We start from the raw sequence: 19,461 nt of genomic DNA on the forward strand, positions 1-19,461 counted from the left end.
CTCTCCAGTCTCCACCTGCTGGGCTTCTCCAACTCTTTTTGCAATTTACAATTATTAGTATAACCATAACCAAGACTTAAAACTAGGTCAGCCCTGACGTACAGCTTCAATCTGACAATTTACTTAACTAAAGTGTCCATTGTTACAACAATGAGTCCATCGTTACTACATGAGATAGAACGCATTGTTTCATAATCTGATCAAACAACTCGTCTAGACCGGGAAAATGCATGTCTAATTCAACAATGCTAATTCATTAAAGAGCCGCAGTTTGGCCACCCCTGGCTTAGACTATGTTTTTGTCATTATTCAGTAAATTTATTATTTGAATTTATTTTTATTTTACTTTAAACAAAAGGAAATCTATGAATAAAGGTGAAAAACCCGTAGGGTCACCCTACACCCTACAAGGGGCCAAAAAACCCTACCGTAGGGTAAAATCCCTACGAGTGGCAGCCTTGTATCACAAACACGATTCTATAAAGACTGAATTAACCCGGTTGTCAAAACCTTGAGAAAGCAATCTAACATACACATCATAAGACAATACAATAAAGATAGCACTTCAATACACTACACAGGGATGTTCAATATTTTATACCCGCCTTTCTATTTTGTTCTCTGAAGAGTTGGGTATTTGTGTAACCTTCAGGGTTTTTAAGAACGAATTTTTCTACGGACTAATTGATACACTGCGCAATTGTTGGGGTCATGGGGTGCGTGTGCGATGTATAACCAATTAGGCCTATAGGCAATAATTTAAATCTAACAAGTACACTCTTTTAGCTTCAAAGGTGGTTTGAATTTTCCTTAAAAGCTTTTTTTGCTCCTTTAGTTGTTTTAGTGGAAAAACACTCGCACCGTTGTTGTTTGGATTACCAAACATTGTACCTAAAATTTTCAGGTAGGTTGAAGCCCACTGTATGTGGGTAGACGTGCTTTTTGGATGTCATCTATCTCAAGCGCCAGCGCGTGAGTTTTCTTAACCCTATTTTCACTAGGCTTGGCTTCTCCTGCACACAGTCACAGAAAAACGTGGCGTACAGTTGCATTGTTTGCTGTAGAAACTTGAAATTTGGTGACTTTTCCTAAAAAATGTTCAGCTATCTGTCCATGTTTGTTTTATAAAGTTGGATTTTTCAATTTTGGAGATATTGTCATATTTTTATAATTTTGCTCCCTCTTCGCATTGAAGCGAATCGTTTTCGTTTACTCATTTACGTACCACTAACTCGAATAACTATTCTCTTGCGTTCTCTTTTCGCGGTCAGCTGGCTTTCCGCACAACGGGGGCGCAGCCTAACAAGAAAAATTTCTAGAAATGAATCACTTTTACGAATACTTAATTTACACTAATTTCACTTTATTTAGTTTTACAATTATGATGTAGCCTATACAGGAAGCCAGATGTTTTTGCTGCTAACCTGTAAAAATCCGATCAGTTTACGACGTATAGTTTTCGAGTAATTAACGATTGAAAATGTGTGTGCAGCGTCGGCCACACCTAGTTAAAATCGTAAAGTCGCGAGCCCGGTCTGGATAGGGTTAACATTGATTTGCAATCCTGAGGCTTGGCTAAAAAATCCAAGTACTGTAGTATAAAGACGTGTTTTGCTCAGTCTGCCACACGTAATGTAAACGTTGTGTTATCAGGGTTGGCGACACATTTGACTTGTTGTTCTGTTGCTAACAAGAAAAGATAAACTTAAAATGAGAGGCAAGTCCAAAAACAAGTTGATCTTCTATGAAAGAACTCTTTTCGCTCCATATTTTGGTAAAATATTTTTGAAAAATTATAAATCGTGGTTTGGGAGTTATCGGCAAAAGAAAATCGCAAAATTGGTTTTAATTGTGAGGTAGATGAAGACATTTCTGATGCCATAAGCAATCACAGACAACATTCGCAAAGTGATGAATTAATAATAGGCCTACCTACTGTAGGCCTATATCATGTATATACAGGGTTGCCATACCGTCCTTATTTCTAAGATTTGTCCTTATTTTAAAGGTCCGTATCTTAGAAAATATGTTTGTCCCTTTTTCTAAGAAATGTCCTTATTTTCACTTGCGTCCTTATTTTTAGGGCAGAGGTTCGTATTTTGGGCATTTTGAAACCTTTAGTATACCACTTTGTACCAAAGAGATACCAAAATTAGAAACATGCAGATAGTGTCTTGTTTTTTTTTTTTAGGAACATTGGTTGCTTTTTCCAGTTGTGCACTGTTTAAGGTGGTATTCGTCTTTCGATTCCTAGTCGTCCTTATTTTTAAGTTGAGACCGATGGCAACCCTGTGTATATATCAGCTGTATAGGCAGGGTTGCCATCGGTCTGAACTCAAAAATAAGGACGAACAGGAAACTAAAGAAGAATACTACCTTAAACAGTGCACAACAGGAGAAGGCAATCAATGTTCTAAAAATGAAAAAACGAGATACTATTTGCATGTTGTCATTTGTATATCTTTGGTACAAAATAGTATACTAAAGGTGTCAAAATGCCCAAAATACGAACCTCTGCCCTAAAAATAAGACGAAAATAAGGACGCAAGTGAAAATAAGGACATTTCTTAGAAAAAAGGACAAAAATATTTTCTAAGACACGGACCTTCAAATGAAGGACAAATCTTAGAAATAAGGACGGTATGGCAACCCTGTGTAGGTGACTCTAACTGCCTATGGCTTGATAGGTGGCAGCCTATAGCCCAACCACGGCAACAAGTAGTCCTACGGTACCGGTTTGACTGATAGCCTATGTGGTCCAAAGGATGCCGTAACATCACGAGTGCAAATGATTGTGCTAACGGATATTCTGTGTTTGAAACAATCGTAATTTATTCAGTTTCAAAGCCTTACCTTGCAATTTTCTTCAAATGACGCTTAATCGGACATAGGCTAAGCTTTTACGACCTACACTTCTGACTTTGACTAGGCTACCGCACAAGAAAAGCATCAGAAGCATTATGTTGTCAACCTATTTTTCAAACCTTTAATGATTTTATTAGTGGAGACGTCTCTTTGCTGTTGCTTCAACGTCTCCAGTGAAGTCCAGTCATGTTCATGAGGGGTAAAAATATGATGGTTTTCGTACCGAGTTTGTTTTAATGTGTTTTTATTCAGACATTTGTCATGGCGTCCACTATCTACTTCCTTGGAAAACAATTGGGCAATATTTTCAAGATAAGGTTGTATCGGCAGACATCACTTTAATGCAGTCTTAGAAGATCTCCTTCCTCTTTTTCCGCATGACGAATTGCAATCTCATTTTTTAAATGATTTGCTGTGCCCCTTTTACCAAATACATGAAATCATAACCATAAACTATATACCCCAACCAACCCCAATTCAAATTCAAGGTTGAAAAAAGCGAAATTAAGCAGACGAGTAGGTGGTGTGTTCAAGCAACAGATGAATAAAAATCAATACTGCACATCAGTAGAGACTGCATTTTTTACATACTGCGCAGCAGCCATAAATTTTATCCTTCTGTAATGTGCGGTTGATCAATTTCCTTTTCAGTGTCGGAACAAAATTGTACAAAACAATTTCTTTCCAGAGTTAATTTAAGGTTTTAGACTTTGCTGCTTTGAAACGTTGAGTTCACCCAATCTCTGTTGTTAAATGATGTTAAAGGCTAATGAGCTCATTGCTGTATGTTTCAAAGAACAATCATGTATTAGGCCTTGCAATATTGCATTGCTGTCTTATTGAGAACGTCTCTTGCTTTCCGGAACACACATGAACGAATTCTGTGTTGTTAATGTTGAGCCAAACTTGTGTTGTATGCTGTTTGACATCATCGCTACACGAGTTGAAGAATAGTTTAAAGTTACACAGCTAACCAAGTCATGCAAATTGCTTGTGTTAAAGATTTAAGCTAAATATATAACATATATACTGTGAATATGATAAAAGCAATATTGGTATTTAATAACCATGGAAAGGCTCGTTTGTGCAAGTTCTACCAACATTATGTAAGTTTGGTACTTTTCTTTTATATTTATTTTAATTTTTTTTGGTTTGTTAAACGGTGTTAAAGAGCGGATGATGCACAATCACAAGCTTATGTAATGTGCCAAAGTTATGATGTGTAGTGAACTTACTTACCTGCTCAATAGAGTTTTCTTTAGAAAACTGTTCTGTCATGGTCCATAGTGTAATTGACAATAACCTTTTGTAACACTTTTGATTAGACAGAGGAACAACAGCAGCATATAGTTCGTGAGACATTCCATCTGGTTTCCAGAAGGGATGATGATGTGTGCAGCTTTTTGGAAGGAGGAACGTACGACCATCAAATTATTTCTAGATTATATATTATGAGCATTTTATGCTACTTTTCCAGAACATTTTTGACATAATTTAAAAAGTAAAATAAAAGCAATGGATCGTTTCAGCTTTAATGTAAATATAAGCTGAATTATGAAGTATTGCATTTTTATCAAATACTTTGCTTTGTTGAAGCATATACATATTTATGTTTTAGATTAATTGGGGGCTCAGACTACAAACTCATTTATCGCCACTACGCAACACTTTATTTCGTGTTTTGTGTGGATTCTTCTGAAAGTGAACTAGGAATCTTAGATCTTATTCAGGTAATTTACTTATCTAGTCTTATACACTTATACATTTGGGGTCTGGTCTACAGTTTTAATATAGTATTCTTGTTTTGCTAAATACCTTTTATAAGTAGTAAGTAGTTATGTACCAAGCTGAGTAAGAGTAAATAAATGTTTGAATGTTATTGTATTGTTACCGATAATTTTTTTTTTTAATATTCTTTATTCATAAGAACTAATAACGTTTATGAACTTATTACAAATAATAATCCAAGAACTCAAGGTATGATCAACTTATTTGCGGTATACTGTATATGTTTTGATTTACAGGTTTTCGTTGAAACCTTGGACAGATCTTTTGAAAATGTGTGCGAACTAGATTTGATATTTCATGTTGATAAGGTGAGTTTTGTTCATGATATTTGTCTTTAGAATATATATGCAGCCACAAGTAAATAGTAGGCTATATTCCATTTGTTAAACAGTTCATAAAGTTTATTATGAGCTGATGTACTCAATCTGCATAAAGGTACACAACATTCTGTCTGAGATAGTAATGGGTGGAATGGTCCTTGAAACAAACATGAATGAAATAGTGACTAGATTTATGGAACAAGATAAGTTGGAAAAATCTGAGGTAAGACTTCTCTGAAAATATCTTGTGTTTGTGTCAAAGCGTGTTTAATTTGTAAAATACGAAACACCAGGAAACATCATTCATGTCGTTCATTATTTCTACGTAGAGCTCAGTAATAGTTCAAGAAGTGGAAAAAGTCATTTCAGCAGTTTTATCTAGGACATAAGGTTTATAAAACGCTTGATTAACAGAGTGTATGGTTGAGAAATTTTATGGCAGCAAATGTATTACTTCTTCTGGCTTCCGTAATGATAACTAAATTTTGTTGTTTTTACATTAATCGTGTTTTTAGATTGCTGTAGAATGCATGTGATAAAAACTATATCCTAACCTTTCAAAATGTCAATCATCAGTTGTTTAACGGTAGATTAATAATTTGTGTGGACAAGTAGTTGCATTGGCTTTGCTTATTTTTGAAACAGATTAAAGATTAGTTACTGATAGACAGTTAAAGATAGTTCACATGATCAATGTTGCAGAATTTAAAATTCAGAAATAGTACCACTTTTAATATTATTATTGATCTCTGTCTTAGACAACACATCGTTATTTCTCTTCATGAGATCTTGGTCATGTTTGCATAAAATTCTTTGCTTAGGCTTATCTCACTATCCTGATTGTTCAGGCAGTGGCAATAAGCGGTGTCATTTAACATTTAAAAAGAAAGTTGCATAAAACTCAGATGTACCTGCATGTGATTGTATTTATGACTTGAGTACTTGACATATGCATTTTATGTAATATATTCTTAGTCATTACTCAGCAAACAGGTCTCTAGTTTAAATATTAATTCAAGAGTGTTTAAATGTTTTAGGCTGGCCTGTCTGCTGCACCTGCAAAAGCCGCTGCAGCTATCAAGAATATCGACCTTCCTAGCTTACCTAAAGACTTGAAACTACCAGATTTGTCAAAATTACCATCATTTAGATGAACCAATTGTTCATGGTTTATGGGAAGCATATTCTTCGTTGGAGCCGGTAGAATTGCTTTCAAAACCCGTACTCTAATGACTGTTCTTGAATCAGCTTTGTTGGTTACAAAGTATATCATGTGTACAACTGTTAACAATATTTCTGGTGAAAAGTAAAACGTACATTTTAACGTACAAAAGTAGCACCTTGTTTTTTAGAAGTGAAATGAGTGGTTCACAGTGAACGGCATACTTTTGAAAATATGGAAAGTGTTAATGTCAGGAAAATGGTGCATGAATCAAAAGTTATCACATAAAAGATACCGGTTTGTAAATGCAGAACACCAATACCTAATGTTAGGATTATTGAATGACCTATATCACTTACTGTATGTAGGAAAAACTGCGTAGTTTGTATTCGTCTTTGATCAGTGCAATGTTTATGTTATTCTGACGAAAATATATGTCAAATTTAACTTAAGGTTTATTGCTTGGTGTTTGTGGAATGCGACGGCGCTTTCGAAAAAACAGCGTTGAATTCAATTAAAAATCACAGCAGGTAAAATGCATGCTTACAGCTGTGCTTAGGAAGTACGGTACATAAGTTGTTATGCCGAGTAATAAGTCAGGAGTCAAACATTCAGAGAAGCCCATGCTGAAATTTTCGAGTAAATGGGGGATTTGCTAAATCTACCACAAAATGAATGACACTGGAAGACGTTCCATTATTTACCCACTTAAATAATTGTAATTTTGTTTGTCTATTATTATTATTGTTTCTAAAACAATTTCTTAAAAAATCTCTCAGAGATGATTCTTCCCCACGTAGTGCTGGTTGGTGGTTACCGACGCTAAGTAGTGTTTTTTCGGACTAGATAAATACGTTTATCTGTAGTGTTTTTCTGTTCTATGTAGATGTTTTGGGAGGTCAAATGGCCTTATTGTATTTTTTCTTTGCAGAGGTGCAGAGAAGATAAATACGAATCTTCAAACAAATTACAAAGTTTATTAGCGGTTTTAATTGTCTGTAATTATACACAGATGTCTCCTTCACTCATCCAGAAAGTCCTATAAATGGTAAAACGACAAGTGAGTATATATGATCCAATTTACAACTTTAATTTGTCAGTTACTGTAATCACAATAAGAAGTGACGGAAATTATCCGACCTATATCAGATACAATCAATGCCCTTACTCTGTTTAACAATTGGTGACCTCAGATGGCCAGTTGCACACATCCAGGGTCTCATCGTAAAGAAGGCCATCAGGGCATGTCTATCAGAATAAGAAACACATTTTTTTACGCTACACACTACCTAAGTAACTGCGTTAAAAACACTGTGTAACTGCATTACTGTTGGACAAGGGTGTTGAGTTTGCGCATCGCAGTTGTAGTAGACCGAGCAGTCGGCCGGGTCCCTTACAGGAGCAACCGCTCCGTTGCAGTTATAACCTGCCAAGATGTATCATATTAAAATGTAATACGAATATAAAGGATAAAATAATGCAATGAAATAAAGATGCATGATCCAGATGTAGCCAACAGATTAATGATGTGCTTTAACTTCGTAAGCTTTTGTTTGTTTTTTCAGGCAATGCTAGGAAAATGTGAATTTTCAGGGACATAACTGAACAAAATGACAAAAAACCTTGAAGTGTTTACTACGCACGTTCTGACACTGAACACCCGGGATTGTTGGTGATTACTACTGAGGTCGTTGCAATGGTGGTCGTGGTCACCTGGAAAACAAGTATTGATTAGATTACTTCATGCCTTAGCCTTACCAAAACATTGGCAACGTTGCTGAGGAATAATTTTAAAAGTAAACTTTATGTTTAAAGTCTTAAAAAAGCTTACTTACACCGCAAGGTGGTGGAACGTTGTACAGCCAGTCGCACACACCAAGATCCGTGTTGTAAACCAAACCGTCAGCGCATTTCTGCAGGTCGTAGAAGAGAACGTTAGCTTATATCAATGCACAAAAAGCATCTCAAAAGTAACAAACAAGACATGGATGGAGTCGACCACGCAGTGAATTCGCACAATTTTTTGACTTTCCCTTTCAAGCATTTGTTAATTTGTTGCTGTGTTGATCAGCCTATATTCTGTGTACCTGGTAAGCGCTCTTTGCTTGTGTATGTTTGCGTATTGTGTTGAGTGCATACAGTAGTATTACCGCGGCCAGACAATACAAGTTGATTTTTATCAGCCTGATATAGGCTAACTGTACGCTCAGGACAACATGTGCTAGCTGGAAATAGAATACGTAACCTGTATCAGTCGTCACCCACTTCGTCAAGGATTAGCCCATAGGAAAGGAAAAAAGGAATGCACGGATTAGCCATTCGTATGGGCTGAAAGGAATAGCTGTATGCGACAAAATGGATTACTCATTCGAACACGATTAGCCTTACAACAATTAATTTAAAAGATGGAATTATTCCTTTCAACCCATACCAATGGCTAAATCCGTGCATTCCTTTTTCCCTTTCCTATGGGCTAATCCTTGACGAATGGGCTGGTTTGTGAGGAGTCGTAAAACTCGCAGCATAAAAATCTAACTTACGCTGGAGAAAAACGAAGTAATAAAACGGTTCCACGACATATGGCCGCGGGAAAGTGGCCGCGAACAAACTCACCGGGGTCAACTGAACGTGACGTAAATTGACCGCAGACAAACTGACTGTGACATAAACTGGCCGGCGATCAAATTAACCGTCGATAAATTGGCCGGCGATCAAATTAACCGACGACAAATTGGCCGTCAAAAGGTCAAAATTCTAATTCACTATCTAGTCACTATCCAGTATGTGTATTGCAGTCGGTTCCACGACATATGGCCGCGGGAAAGTGGCCGCATTTTAGTGCCCATATTATGTAGTGTCATATGTGTTTTGCAGTGAACGTCTTTTAATGTTGTTACTCGTATTTCTCGTATTTCCGGAAATATTTCTGTTTATTTCAATAAACGTTTCAATGTGTATTGAAATAAAAAACAATTTTGTTAAAAACAAAGGAAATAGTTACAAACAAATATTTACTTTACATATCATATACTACCGAGTTTAAAATTTTGACCTTTTGACGGCCAATTTGTCGTCGGTTAATTTGATCGCCGGCCAATTTATCGACGGTTAATTTGATCGCCGGCCAGTTTATGTCACAGTCAGTTTGTCTGCGGTCAATTTACGTCACGTTCAGTTGACCCCGGTGAGTTTGTTCGCGGCCATATGTCGTGCTCCCTAATAAAACAACTCTGTTTTGGCCACGTTTTATGTTTATGAGTTGTAAAAACAAATTAGAAGCATTTGGAAGTGATAACGGAAATTAAATAAGTTGAATGAAAGTGCATAAGTCTGCCTTGGTAACTGCCCAACAAATTTAAAGATCGAAAAACTGGATTCCCTATTCTTCTTGTTAACTTTGACTTATACCCTACTACAGGTATATATTGTTTTCTTTTAAAACTACTAGTTATTTAATTCTTTGGACTGTTATTCCACAAGTTAAACACATACCGAAGGACAAGGCTGTTGGATGTTGGAATCACAATTGTAAAAAACAGAACAATCTTCTGAGTCGACTACTGTAGCTGTAGCGCCGTTGCAGTTGTATCCTAAATAAAAGTAATCACAGTTGTCATAGGATGAAACGCATGCTTTTATCTGCCTACGAATATTTCAAGACACTTACGTTCTTCAGGCTCGCAGGCTGGTCCAGTAACTGTTTCATAGACCTGTCTTGCATTTAAAGTCTAAACAAAATTTTTCATACTTTAGATTTTACCTGAACAGTGTTAGCAATATTGGCAATAAAACGTCTTGTACTAACTCCGCAAGGTGACGCCACGTTATAAACCCAATCGCAGTATCCATTGGCAGCGTTGAAAACTAAACCAGGAGGACAACTCTAAATAAAAATTTGACCTTTACAAACCGTTTTTGCAAAAAAAGTTTTAGAAAATTTAGCACGATGTTTTTAACTTACCGATGGGCAAACACGTTGTATATTCTCATCACAGTTGTAATAAGTAGTACAATCTGAATCTACGACGATGCTTGTTACACCATTGCATTCATAACCTGCTCAAAAGTAATAGTGTGAGAGACTTTATCCGTGTGTCTTAAAACCGATAATTTTTATTTTCACTGAACGCACGTTGTAATGGAAGTTGCATAAACTTAACAAAGTTTTGCAGGTTGGACCAGCTCATTGGACGGAGTTATCCGTAAATACTTAAAAACTATACGTCCTACTCACGTTCATCATCTGGGCACGCTGGGCCGACGTTATCAAAAGGAACTCGTCTAAAGGTTTTCGTCTGTAAGTACATAACAACGAGTTAAAGTTTTTCTAAATCAAAACGGCTTGAAACTGACAACTGGTTTGCATTAAATTGCTACTTACTCCGCATGGTGACGCTACGTTGTAGGGCCAGTCACAATATTCCGCTTCTGGGTTGTAGACAAGACCAGATGGACATGGCTTAAAATAAGAATTTTTATTACTACTTTCAAGTTTTTTTTAATTAAAAATACTGTGTTATATTTAAATAATTATAGACCTAACGTTGGAGTTTTTAGTTTAGGAAAACTAAGTAGGCCATAACACCAACGGCTATAACTTTTAGTCTGTAACTTACAACTGAGTTTGGACTTGTACCAGCCGGCACATCACCATTGCAAATGTAAAATGAATTACACGAAGCTGGGTTGGCATAATAACCGAAAGCTAGTCCGTCACAGTAAAATGCTACGTACAAGAAAAGGTTTTAACGAAAATAAACCAACATAATATTGCACAGGAAATTTCTTAGGTCTGAATAAAATAATCAACCAACATACGTTTGCGTAGTTAACGGGGATACTGACATGCAACTCTTAATAAGCTCACCGTTTGGATCGGCAGTTGCTGGTGGAACGTTGGTCCCGCCTGTACCGATGGTTGTCGAACCTAAAGTCTATAAATATAAATAGAGGCTATAGTTTATACCAAGTTTCATATTTAGAGAATGTGGCGGCTGTCTTACATATATAACCCGTATTTATTTTACGTCGTATGTGTTTATCTTTCTGATAAAGTTCATCCTACATGAGGAACATTTCAGAAAAACATGTAGAAGCCAGTTTCGTGCTCTGTTTACGTAACGTAGGCTACTTTAAGTAACTTCGGTCTACATTACAGCGACTAACCAATCAAAATGTTTGAAACATTCAAACACCAAGCATAATCCAGTAAGGTTGAAAACCAGACTCTCTTACCCCACATGGCGGAGATGTTTGATACGGAAAGACGCAGTATTGCTGATCTTCGTCGAAGACGGTATCTTCGTCCAAACACTCATACTTATAAGCCAGCGGTTCTGTGGGAACGCATCTAAAGTGAATATTGATTGTGAAAATTTCAAACTACCCGCTCTATGGTGTCTAGATCTTTATCGTCAAATTGAAAATAGTTGTAGCATGACTTAAAGTCAGCGACCTGCCTGAACTTGTCTACGTGAATTTCTTTTAATGCTGTTTTTTTGTGGTTTTGCCAGAATTAGAAACTACACAGGGCCACTGAACAACAAAGACGTTGACTATGCCTTGCTCAAACACTATATTACCGTGGTATAGCGCCGCTTGCAATCAAAGCACTGCGAGCCATGCAGGCTTCGTGTAGCTTGCCCAACAATTTTATAATCCCTTAGCAGGCCTTGGTTACGACGATTAAGTGTTCGTTATAGCTAACAATATCGATAACTATAATTTAAAGACAAGATAAACTCCTTCAGTCGAAATAAAAGTGAATAGTTTGCCTAATGTGGAGTGTTAGACTTACCTGTAAAAATGTTCGCATTCTCCTGTTATCGGATAGGCTGCATAAAATCTGTCCACGTTTGGATAAAGGCTGCAATCAAATTCTAAACAAAAACGTAAAAACCAGTTATGAGCACATGAAAATATTACAATATATTTACAAGTGATAACGCTCGGGATAAATAAGAATTTAGCTTAGTAATATAGGATTGAAGCGTTCTCCCATTATCGAATTTCTTGACTTACCGCTTGTAGCCACCTGGGGATATTCTGTAAGCAAAATATAGAGAAGTTTTAGATAACTTCTAAAATATTTGTTTCTCCTCAGCACGTTGCTTAATGGCTTATCGAACACCGCAACGTATTTTTTTCAATAAAGAAGACAAGCCTTTCAGACACTATAGTATCGTAACTTTTTCCTTTATTTGATTAAACTACTTTTTATATACATTAGAGTTAGACGTCCATCTCATCATAAACAGGTAAGAACTATCAAAGTCTCAAAACTTTAAATTTAAATTTTACATTTGCAATAAAATTATTCATAATTATACGGAATAGGCACTCACCCAAAGCGGCATAGGAAAGCCCCACACAAAGAAGAATCAGAATTCCTTTCAACATCCTAAACTGGTAAAACTATAACAACAAAAACTTACAAATCCTCTAATATTCAATGATGGCCGTCGCTCGATCCTTCCTTTTATATGATACGTCGCTAATGATGACGACGCTGAGCAAACAAGATGAAACGTGGCGTCCAGGTTTTCAATTCCCATACCAAAGTGTACCAACAAATGAACAAATAAAACGGAACTCAATGGCCTTCCCTCTTTACTCTTTACTAATTTTAGTAATGACGTATTCTGAAAATTGCGCAAGTACTTAATTAAAATGGAATTTATCCTGTTTGAATATTCTTGTGAAGAAGATAAGATCTGAAGATCAAATGAAGGTCTAGTCATAATATCCAGTTACCTATAACAAGAGAAACTACTTTCAATAAGTTGCCAATCATCATTGTCAATCCACTTTACCACATATGCAGATATCTTTTTAGCGACGATAGCAGCTAAATAATTTTGTGTTCAGTCCACCTCGCCAAAAATTGCCATTTAAAGAAAAAAAAACAAAAAAAAATATTAATTTCTCAAATATTATTGAAGTAAAGGAGTATATGTATAGTATATAGTTTATGAGTATATATCATATGATTGACCTCGACAATTTTTCAAGTCCAGTCCAACTGAAGTAACGCAGCTCTTAATAACGTTAAATAAGGTGAAAGAATCTGTGATATCGGTTACATAAAGCCCTAAAATATGTTCTTGGACAAATAAATTCTCGTCAAAATACCGAACACAGATGGAAACCAGTTACTGATTTGAAACATGAGTAGTTTCATCTGCAATTATACTGAAAACCTTTGCTTTATTAATATCGGCTACGACACCTTGGATTACTGCCTCTGCTATCATTTGCAACATTTTATTTTGTACATCATGGCTTATCCATTTCGGTTTTGCTGATCTTTCAAACCAGAGTGACACACCTTCATTATATTTCCTCAGTAGTTTAAGCGTTTGCACTAAGTTCGACATGCTGTCGTCATGTCGTCTCAAAGCTAGACCTTTCTGAGCGAGAAATCTTACACTCTAAAATATTGCCTCAAGTGCAACTTTAGTTCGCTTCAGATTTTCTTGTGCTTTTGAATTAACTAAAGCGGCACCGTGACTTTTTCCGGCGTAGTTTAGCTTTGCGTCAAGACAGAGCTTGTGAAAGGAACTCTCGCTGTGTTTCTTGGCGGCACCTTTGATGTGCTTCCAATTTTTGTATCCTGTCAGCCGAACTGGATACTTATGTTTGAAAGACGAAATAACATCGGGGGTCACATGATTTGCTGAAGAAGCCCAATTGCATACTGCACAAATAGTCACGTCTTTTTGTCGATCATATTTTATCCATTCGTGCAGTTCAAGCAATCGTAAAACATATTTCTCTGCAGTGCCCGAAGTTGTTAAAGTTTCGAAACGAATGACACGGGAAGACGTTCCATTATTTACCCACTTGAATAATTGTAATTTTGTTTGTCTATTATTATTGCTTCTAAAACAATTTCTTAAAAAATCTCTCAGAGATGATTCTTTCCCACGTTGTGCTGGTTGGTGGTTACCGACGCTAAGTAGTGTTTTTTTTGACTAGATAAATACGTTTATCTGTAGTGTTGTTCTGTTCTATGTAGGCTAGTTGCTTTGGGAGGTCAAATGGCCTTATTTTATTTTTTCTTTACAAAGGTGCATAGAAGATAAATACGAGTCTCCAAAAAAATTGCAAAGTTTATTAGCAGTTTTAATTGTTTGTAATTGTACACAGATGTCTCCTTCGCTCATCCGGAAAGTCGTCTGTTCCATTATTTGCTACTTACTCCGCATGGTGGCGCTACGTTGTAGGGCCAGTCACAATATTCCGCTACTGGGTTGTAGACAAGACCAGATGGACATGGCTTCAAATAAGAATTCTTATTACTACTTTCATGTTTTTTAATTGATAACACTGAGTTATATTTGAATAATTATAAGCCTAACGTTGGAGTTTTTAGTTTAGGAGAACTAAGTAGGCTATAACACCAACGGTTACAACTTTTAGTCTGAAACTTACAACTGAGTTTGGACTTGTACCAGCCGGCACATCACCATTGCAAATGTAAAATGAATTACACGAAGCTGGGTTGGCATAATAACCGAAAGCTAGTCCGTCACAGTAAAATGCTGCGTACACGAAAAGGTTTTAACGAAAATAAACCAACATAATATTGCACAGAAATTTTTTTAGGTCTGAATAAAATAATCAACCAGCATAGGCCTACATTTGCGTAGTTAACGGGGATACTGACACGCACTCTTAATAAACTCACCGTTTGGATCGGCAGTTGCTGGTGGAACGTTGGTCCCGCCTGTACCGATGGTTGTCGAACCTAAAGTCTATAAATATAAATAGAGGCTATAGTTTATACCAAGTTTCATATTTAGAGAATGTGGCGGCTGTATTACATGTATAACCCGTATTTATTTTACGTCGTATGTGTTTATCTTTCTGATAAAGTTCATCCTACATGAGGAACATTTCAGAAAAACATGTAGAAGCCAGTTTCGTGCTCTGTTTACGTAACGTAGGCTACTTTAAGTAACTTCCGTCAAAATTACAGCGACTAACTAATTAAAATGTTTGAAACATTTAAACACCAAGCATAATTCAGTAAGGTTGAAAACCAGACTCTCTTACCCCACACGGCGGAGATGTTTGATACGGAAAGACGCAGTATTGCTGATCTTCGTCGAAGACGGTTTCTGCGTCCAAACACTCGTACTTATAAGCTAGCGGTTCTGTGGGAACGCACCTAAAGCATTGATTGTGAAAATTTCAAACTACCCGCTCTATGGTGTCTAGATCTTTATCGTCAAATTGAAAATAGTTGTAGAATGACTTAAAATCAGTGACGAGCCTGAACTTGTCTACGTGAATTTCTTTTAATGCTGTTTTGTGTGGTTTTGCCAAAATTAGAAACTACCCAGGGCCACTAAACAAAAAAGACGTCAATTATGCCTTGCTCAAACACTATTACCACGGTATAGCGCCGCTTGCAATCAAAGCATTGCGAGCCATGCAGGCTTCGTGTAGCTTGCCCAACAATTTTATAATCCCTTAGCAGGCCTTGGTTACGACGATTAAGTGTTTTTTTATAGCTAACACTATCGATAACTATAATTTCAACACAAGATAAACTCCTTCAGTCGAAATAAAAGTGAATAGTTTGCCTAATGTAGAGTGTTAGGCTTACCTGTAAAAATTTTCGCATTCTCCTGTTATCGGATAGGCTGCATAAAATCTGTCCACGTTTGGATAAAGGCTGCAATCAAATTCTAAACAAAAACGTAAAAACCAGTTATGAGCACATGGAAATATTACAATATATATACAAGTGATAACGCTCGGGATAAAATAAGAATTTAGCTTAGTAACTATAGGATTGAAACGTTCTCCCATTATCGAATTTCTTGACTTACCGCTTGTAGCCACCTGGGGATATTCTGTAAGCAAAATATAGAGAAGTTTTAGATAACTTCTTAAATATTTGTTTCTCCTCAGTACGTATGCTTAATGGCTTATCGAACACCGCAACGTTTTTTTTTCAATAAAGATTACAAACCTTTTAGAGTTTAGACACTATAGTACCGTAACTTTTTCCTTTATTTGAATAAACTATTTTTTATATACATTAGAGTTAGACGTCCATCACATCATAGACAGGTAAGAACTACCAGTCTCAAAAATTTAAATTTAAATTTAAATTTTACATTTGCAAGAAAAATATTCATAATTATACGGAATAGGCACTCACCCAAAGCGGCATAGGAAAGCCCCGCACAAAGAAGAATCAGAATTCCTTTCAACATCCTAAACTGGTAAAACTATAACAACAAAAACTTTCAACCCTTCTAATAATGAATGATGACCGTCGCTCCATCATTCGTTTTTTATGATACGTCGCTAATGATGACGACGCTGAGCAAACAAGATGAAACGTGGCGTCCAGGTTTTCAATTCCCATACCAAAGTGTACCAACAAATGAACAAATAAAACGGAACTCAATGGCCTTCCCTCTTTACTCTTTACTAATTTTAGTAATGACGTATTCTGAAAATTGCGCAATCAATTGCGCTGCCATTCATCATTGTCAATCCACTTTATCACATATGCAGTTATCTTTTTAGCGACAATAGCAACTAAATATTTTTGTGTTCGGTCCACCTCGCCTAGAATCGCTATTTAAAGAAAATAAAAACAATAAAAATATTAATTTCTCAAACATTACTGAAGTAAAGAGTTATAAAATAATCATCGATCAATAGTTTACTACATATAACATAAAACGTAAAATTTTGTGTTAGTACGTTTATGAACACTCTCGAAATTCAACGACGCTTCTCCGAAAAGTTGAGTCTACTTGTGTAACCAAACTTTTCCTTAGCCAGGAATCTTCCCGCTCTAACGGCTAGTCACTTAGCCGGTTTTGCCTTGTTAACTCTTAATGGCATTTTACTTAATAAAAACGATCATCTCTCACTGAAACCGAAACGTAACTGAAACTACCGTCGCCCAGCCGAGCACAGTACTACACCAAACAAATTCCACGCGATGAAGGAATCAACGTGGAACGTAAAACACGATACTAATTTGGCCTTTGGGGTAACTACGTGAGACGTCACAAGAGATTTGATAAAAACGGGTGTACAAGGACAAGTAAAAGAACATAAACAAGTAAAATACGGCAGACCGTGAACGTGCATAAAAACAACACAATGCAAAGAAAAGACGGTATATAATGTGGTGTCTACAAAACAGGTGCATAAAAATAATCCCGTGACACTTGAACAATTAAAGAAACAGAATCATTTAGCAGAATTACCAAAAAAGGCTTATGCAAAAATTTTGGAAAAGTAAAAATCAATAAATTAAGAGCTAATTGTTATTATAATCTGCAAATGTTTCAACCTGTTGTCATAGGTACAGTGAAGTTTTGATGTATTTTGCACAACATTTACAGTACTTATCTGCAAATAACTCATAAACAAGTTCATTGCCTCCTTTATTATACTAAGCCGCGGAATTACCAAAAAGTTTTGCATGTTTTCATGATTGTTTTGCAAACATGGTTTCTGGGTTTTCCGCAAATTCTCCCACAAATATTTGCAATTCAACCGCAATGTAACTGCGTGATGTAAGAAAACATCTCCAAGATTAGAAAAATACTCAATAATTAATTATTATTGCGGAAATTACCGCATAGCAGAAAATAGCTCCTCACATTGATAACTAGACAAGCGTGAAGTAACAAGGAAGCTGTGCTAATGAAACAAACTATTTGTTATTGGGAAAAGGGAAATTTACGTTGGAAATAAGATAGCAGATGTTATACAATATATTATGTGATGCCAAAATGTTAAAAACTTGCTTTAATAGAGGTAACATGCGCACGTGACCAGGATTAATTGGACCTGACTCACCTAATTCAGCTTGACCTTCTTAGATGACAGCGAACACACGATAAAAGTTGATTATTCTATTTATATTCTTGTTGAAACACGATGCCGTGTCAGTAGATGCAAACTCAAAAACGAAACTCGTTTTGTGTTGCATAGTCTGTTTTCTTCCATCGGGAAGGCGAAAAGAATATATATAAGTTATAACAAAAGATAAACACGACTACGCATGATGCCAGGGTGAGAATTGCACCATACGCTAATGTGACAAACATCACATAATTGAGCCAACCGTAGCTGTTTTATGTTTGTTTTTACAGGTCAATGAGAGTGTTATTGTTGGCTATAGCATAAGGTATAGCCTATATGATATGAGAGTGACACGTAGGCTATAATATCGCTGTTTCATATTGTCTATAATAACCTTCATCGATAAACAAACCGCACCTTACAAGAGACACTTGAACTGTTAGAATTCCGTCATATTCCAATCGGAAAGTTTTCTCAGTGAAATGCAAATATTGGATTACACTTTAAAAATATGTTGTTATAGTGTTAACCTAACCTAACCTGTTGTTTATAGGAAATCTTTAAATGTATAGGACTATATTTTTAATTATTTTGTACTTTTATGCGTGTCTTTCGGTGTAGATTACGTGGTTTGCTTGTCCAAAGTAGTTCAATTTGTATAGGATATAAAAGTGTTAAATCGAGTTTTTATAATTAATTTCATAATTTGCTATCACTAAGCGATTGATATGTTTTAAGATTAAGTTATTACTTGTTAATAGAATACTTTCGAAACGTCGATTTTTAATTTAGACTATTATATTTTACGAACAGAATAAGTATTATATCCTTTAGAACAGTCTACGTTACAAGTCTTTATTAATGGGTGTCAGAACTTCAAATTTGTTATAAGACACGTTAGGCGACACACGTTATGGAGATGCAAAACAATTTGCCAACAAAACGCTGTTTCTCAACAGAGATTTGCGATAGACACTTTTCACCAAAGAGTGATTAAATCTCGAAAACAAGGTCCGCTATGAAAAATGATTCTCCCGGTAATCTGAAAGCATTTCCTTGTGTTCTGTAAAGTAGAAAGTTTACATATTATTCTATTATCTTAAATATTTTTAATCGTTGCAGTGCGTTGGGAGTGCGCCCTATTTTTATAGGTTGCAAGAGTTAATATGTTGCTTTGACATTTATTTTACAACAGTTTGTTTGGTTAAACATTTTAGTTTGTGGCGACTACGGGTATATCTGCTATTCTTTCTGTATCATTTTAATCGTAATCAATTAATCGCCAACATCATTTTCTTGTAGTTCATACTAGCGCACACCACATAGTTTTATACTGCCGCTTATCACGGATCTAATCCAGTATATGTTACAGATTAACAGCCTGATTGCTTCTTCATAATGAATTTTCTACCAACACCGTCAATTTTAAATTTAAAAAATAAAAATAAGTGGATAAACAACTGAAAAAATGCCCGCACT

General features: G+C 36.0%; 2 protein-coding genes across 4 annotated transcripts; one reads left to right on the forward strand and one right to left on the reverse strand.

The window, feature by feature from the left end:
* The first annotated feature begins 2,781 nt into the window (after positions 1 to 2,781).
* Positions 2,782 to 6,587, forward strand: LOC143446376 (AP-3 complex subunit sigma-1-like). 2 transcript variants are annotated; one of them, XM_076945983.1, is made up of 7 exons: positions 2,782 to 3,971; positions 4,191 to 4,282; positions 4,484 to 4,595; positions 4,890 to 4,961; positions 5,089 to 5,196; positions 5,303 to 5,363; positions 6,011 to 6,587. In XM_076945983.1, exons 1-6 carry the CDS (start codon positions 3,903 to 3,905, stop codon positions 5,360 to 5,362), a joined length of 513 nt encoding a protein of 170 aa, XP_076802098.1. In that variant the 5' UTR covers positions 2,782 to 3,902; the 3' UTR covers position 5,363; positions 6,011 to 6,587. The 2 variants fall into 2 exon arrangements, with proteins under 2 accessions (XP_076802098.1, XP_076802097.1); XM_076945982.1 differs by lacking the exon at positions 5,303 to 5,363 and having other exon boundaries at positions 2,795 to 3,971.
* Positions 6,588 to 7,092: 505 nt separating this feature from the next.
* LOC143446375 (peritrophin-44-like) lies at positions 7,093 to 16,447 on the reverse strand. 2 transcript variants are annotated; one of them, XM_076945980.1, is made up of 17 exons: positions 16,310 to 16,447; positions 15,975 to 15,998; positions 15,749 to 15,830; positions 15,193 to 15,307; positions 14,825 to 14,891; positions 14,569 to 14,678; positions 14,336 to 14,413; positions 10,370 to 10,430; positions 10,097 to 10,191; positions 9,941 to 10,018; positions 9,803 to 9,863; positions 9,628 to 9,725; positions 7,971 to 8,048; positions 7,779 to 7,848; positions 7,464 to 7,561; positions 7,304 to 7,383; positions 7,093 to 7,174 (listed from the first exon to the last, which is right to left on the reverse strand). In XM_076945980.1, the coding sequence occupies exons 1-16, from the start codon at positions 16,362 to 16,364 to the stop codon at positions 7,309 to 7,311; spliced, it is 1,245 nt and encodes a 414-aa protein (XP_076802095.1). In that variant the 5' UTR covers positions 16,365 to 16,447; the 3' UTR covers positions 7,093 to 7,174; positions 7,304 to 7,308. The 2 variants fall into 2 exon arrangements, with proteins under 2 accessions (XP_076802095.1, XP_076802096.1); XM_076945981.1 differs by lacking the exons at positions 14,336 to 14,413; positions 14,569 to 14,678; positions 14,825 to 14,891; ... (2 more) ...; positions 15,975 to 15,998; positions 16,310 to 16,447 and adding exons at positions 10,517 to 10,594; positions 10,752 to 10,861; positions 11,003 to 11,069; ... (2 more) ...; positions 12,157 to 12,180; positions 12,480 to 12,619.
* Positions 16,448 to 19,461: the final 3,014 nt, after the last annotated feature.

This window comes from Clavelina lepadiformis, chromosome 2, assembly GCF_947623445.1.
Source record: "Clavelina lepadiformis chromosome 2, kaClaLepa1.1, whole genome shotgun sequence".
Lineage (NCBI taxonomy): Eukaryota > Metazoa > Chordata > Ascidiacea > Aplousobranchia > Clavelinidae > Clavelina > Clavelina lepadiformis.

What these genes read in the sequence shown, in the direction of transcription:
- LOC143446376 (XM_076945982.1), top strand. Translation starts at nt 3,903, where the DNA reads ATGATAAAAGCAATATTGGTATTTAATAACCATGGAAAGGCTCGTTTG. An exon ending in GCAAGTTCTACCAACATTAT is followed by an intron (nt 3,972 to 4,190) that starts GTAAGTTTGGTA and finishes ACTTTTGATTAG; the next exon opens with ACAGAGGAACAACAGCAGCA. An exon ending in ATAAGTTGGAAAAATCTGAG is followed by an intron (nt 5,197 to 6,010) that starts GTAAGACTTCTC and finishes TAAATGTTTTAG; the next exon opens with GCTGGCCTGTCTGCTGCACC.
- LOC143446375 (XM_076945980.1), bottom strand. Translation starts at nt 16,364, where the DNA reads ATGTTGAAAGGAATTCTGATTCTTCTTTGTGCGGGGCTTTCCTATGCC. An exon ending in GTACAAGTCCAAACTCAGTT is followed by an intron (nt 14,414 to 14,568) that starts GTAAGTTTCAGA and finishes TCTTATTTGAAG; the next exon opens with CCATGTCCATCTGGTCTTGT. An exon ending in ACGTTCCACCACCTTGCGGT is followed by an intron (nt 7,849 to 7,970) that starts GTAAGTAAGCTT and finishes CTTGTTTTCCAG; the next exon opens with GTGACCACGACCACCATTGC.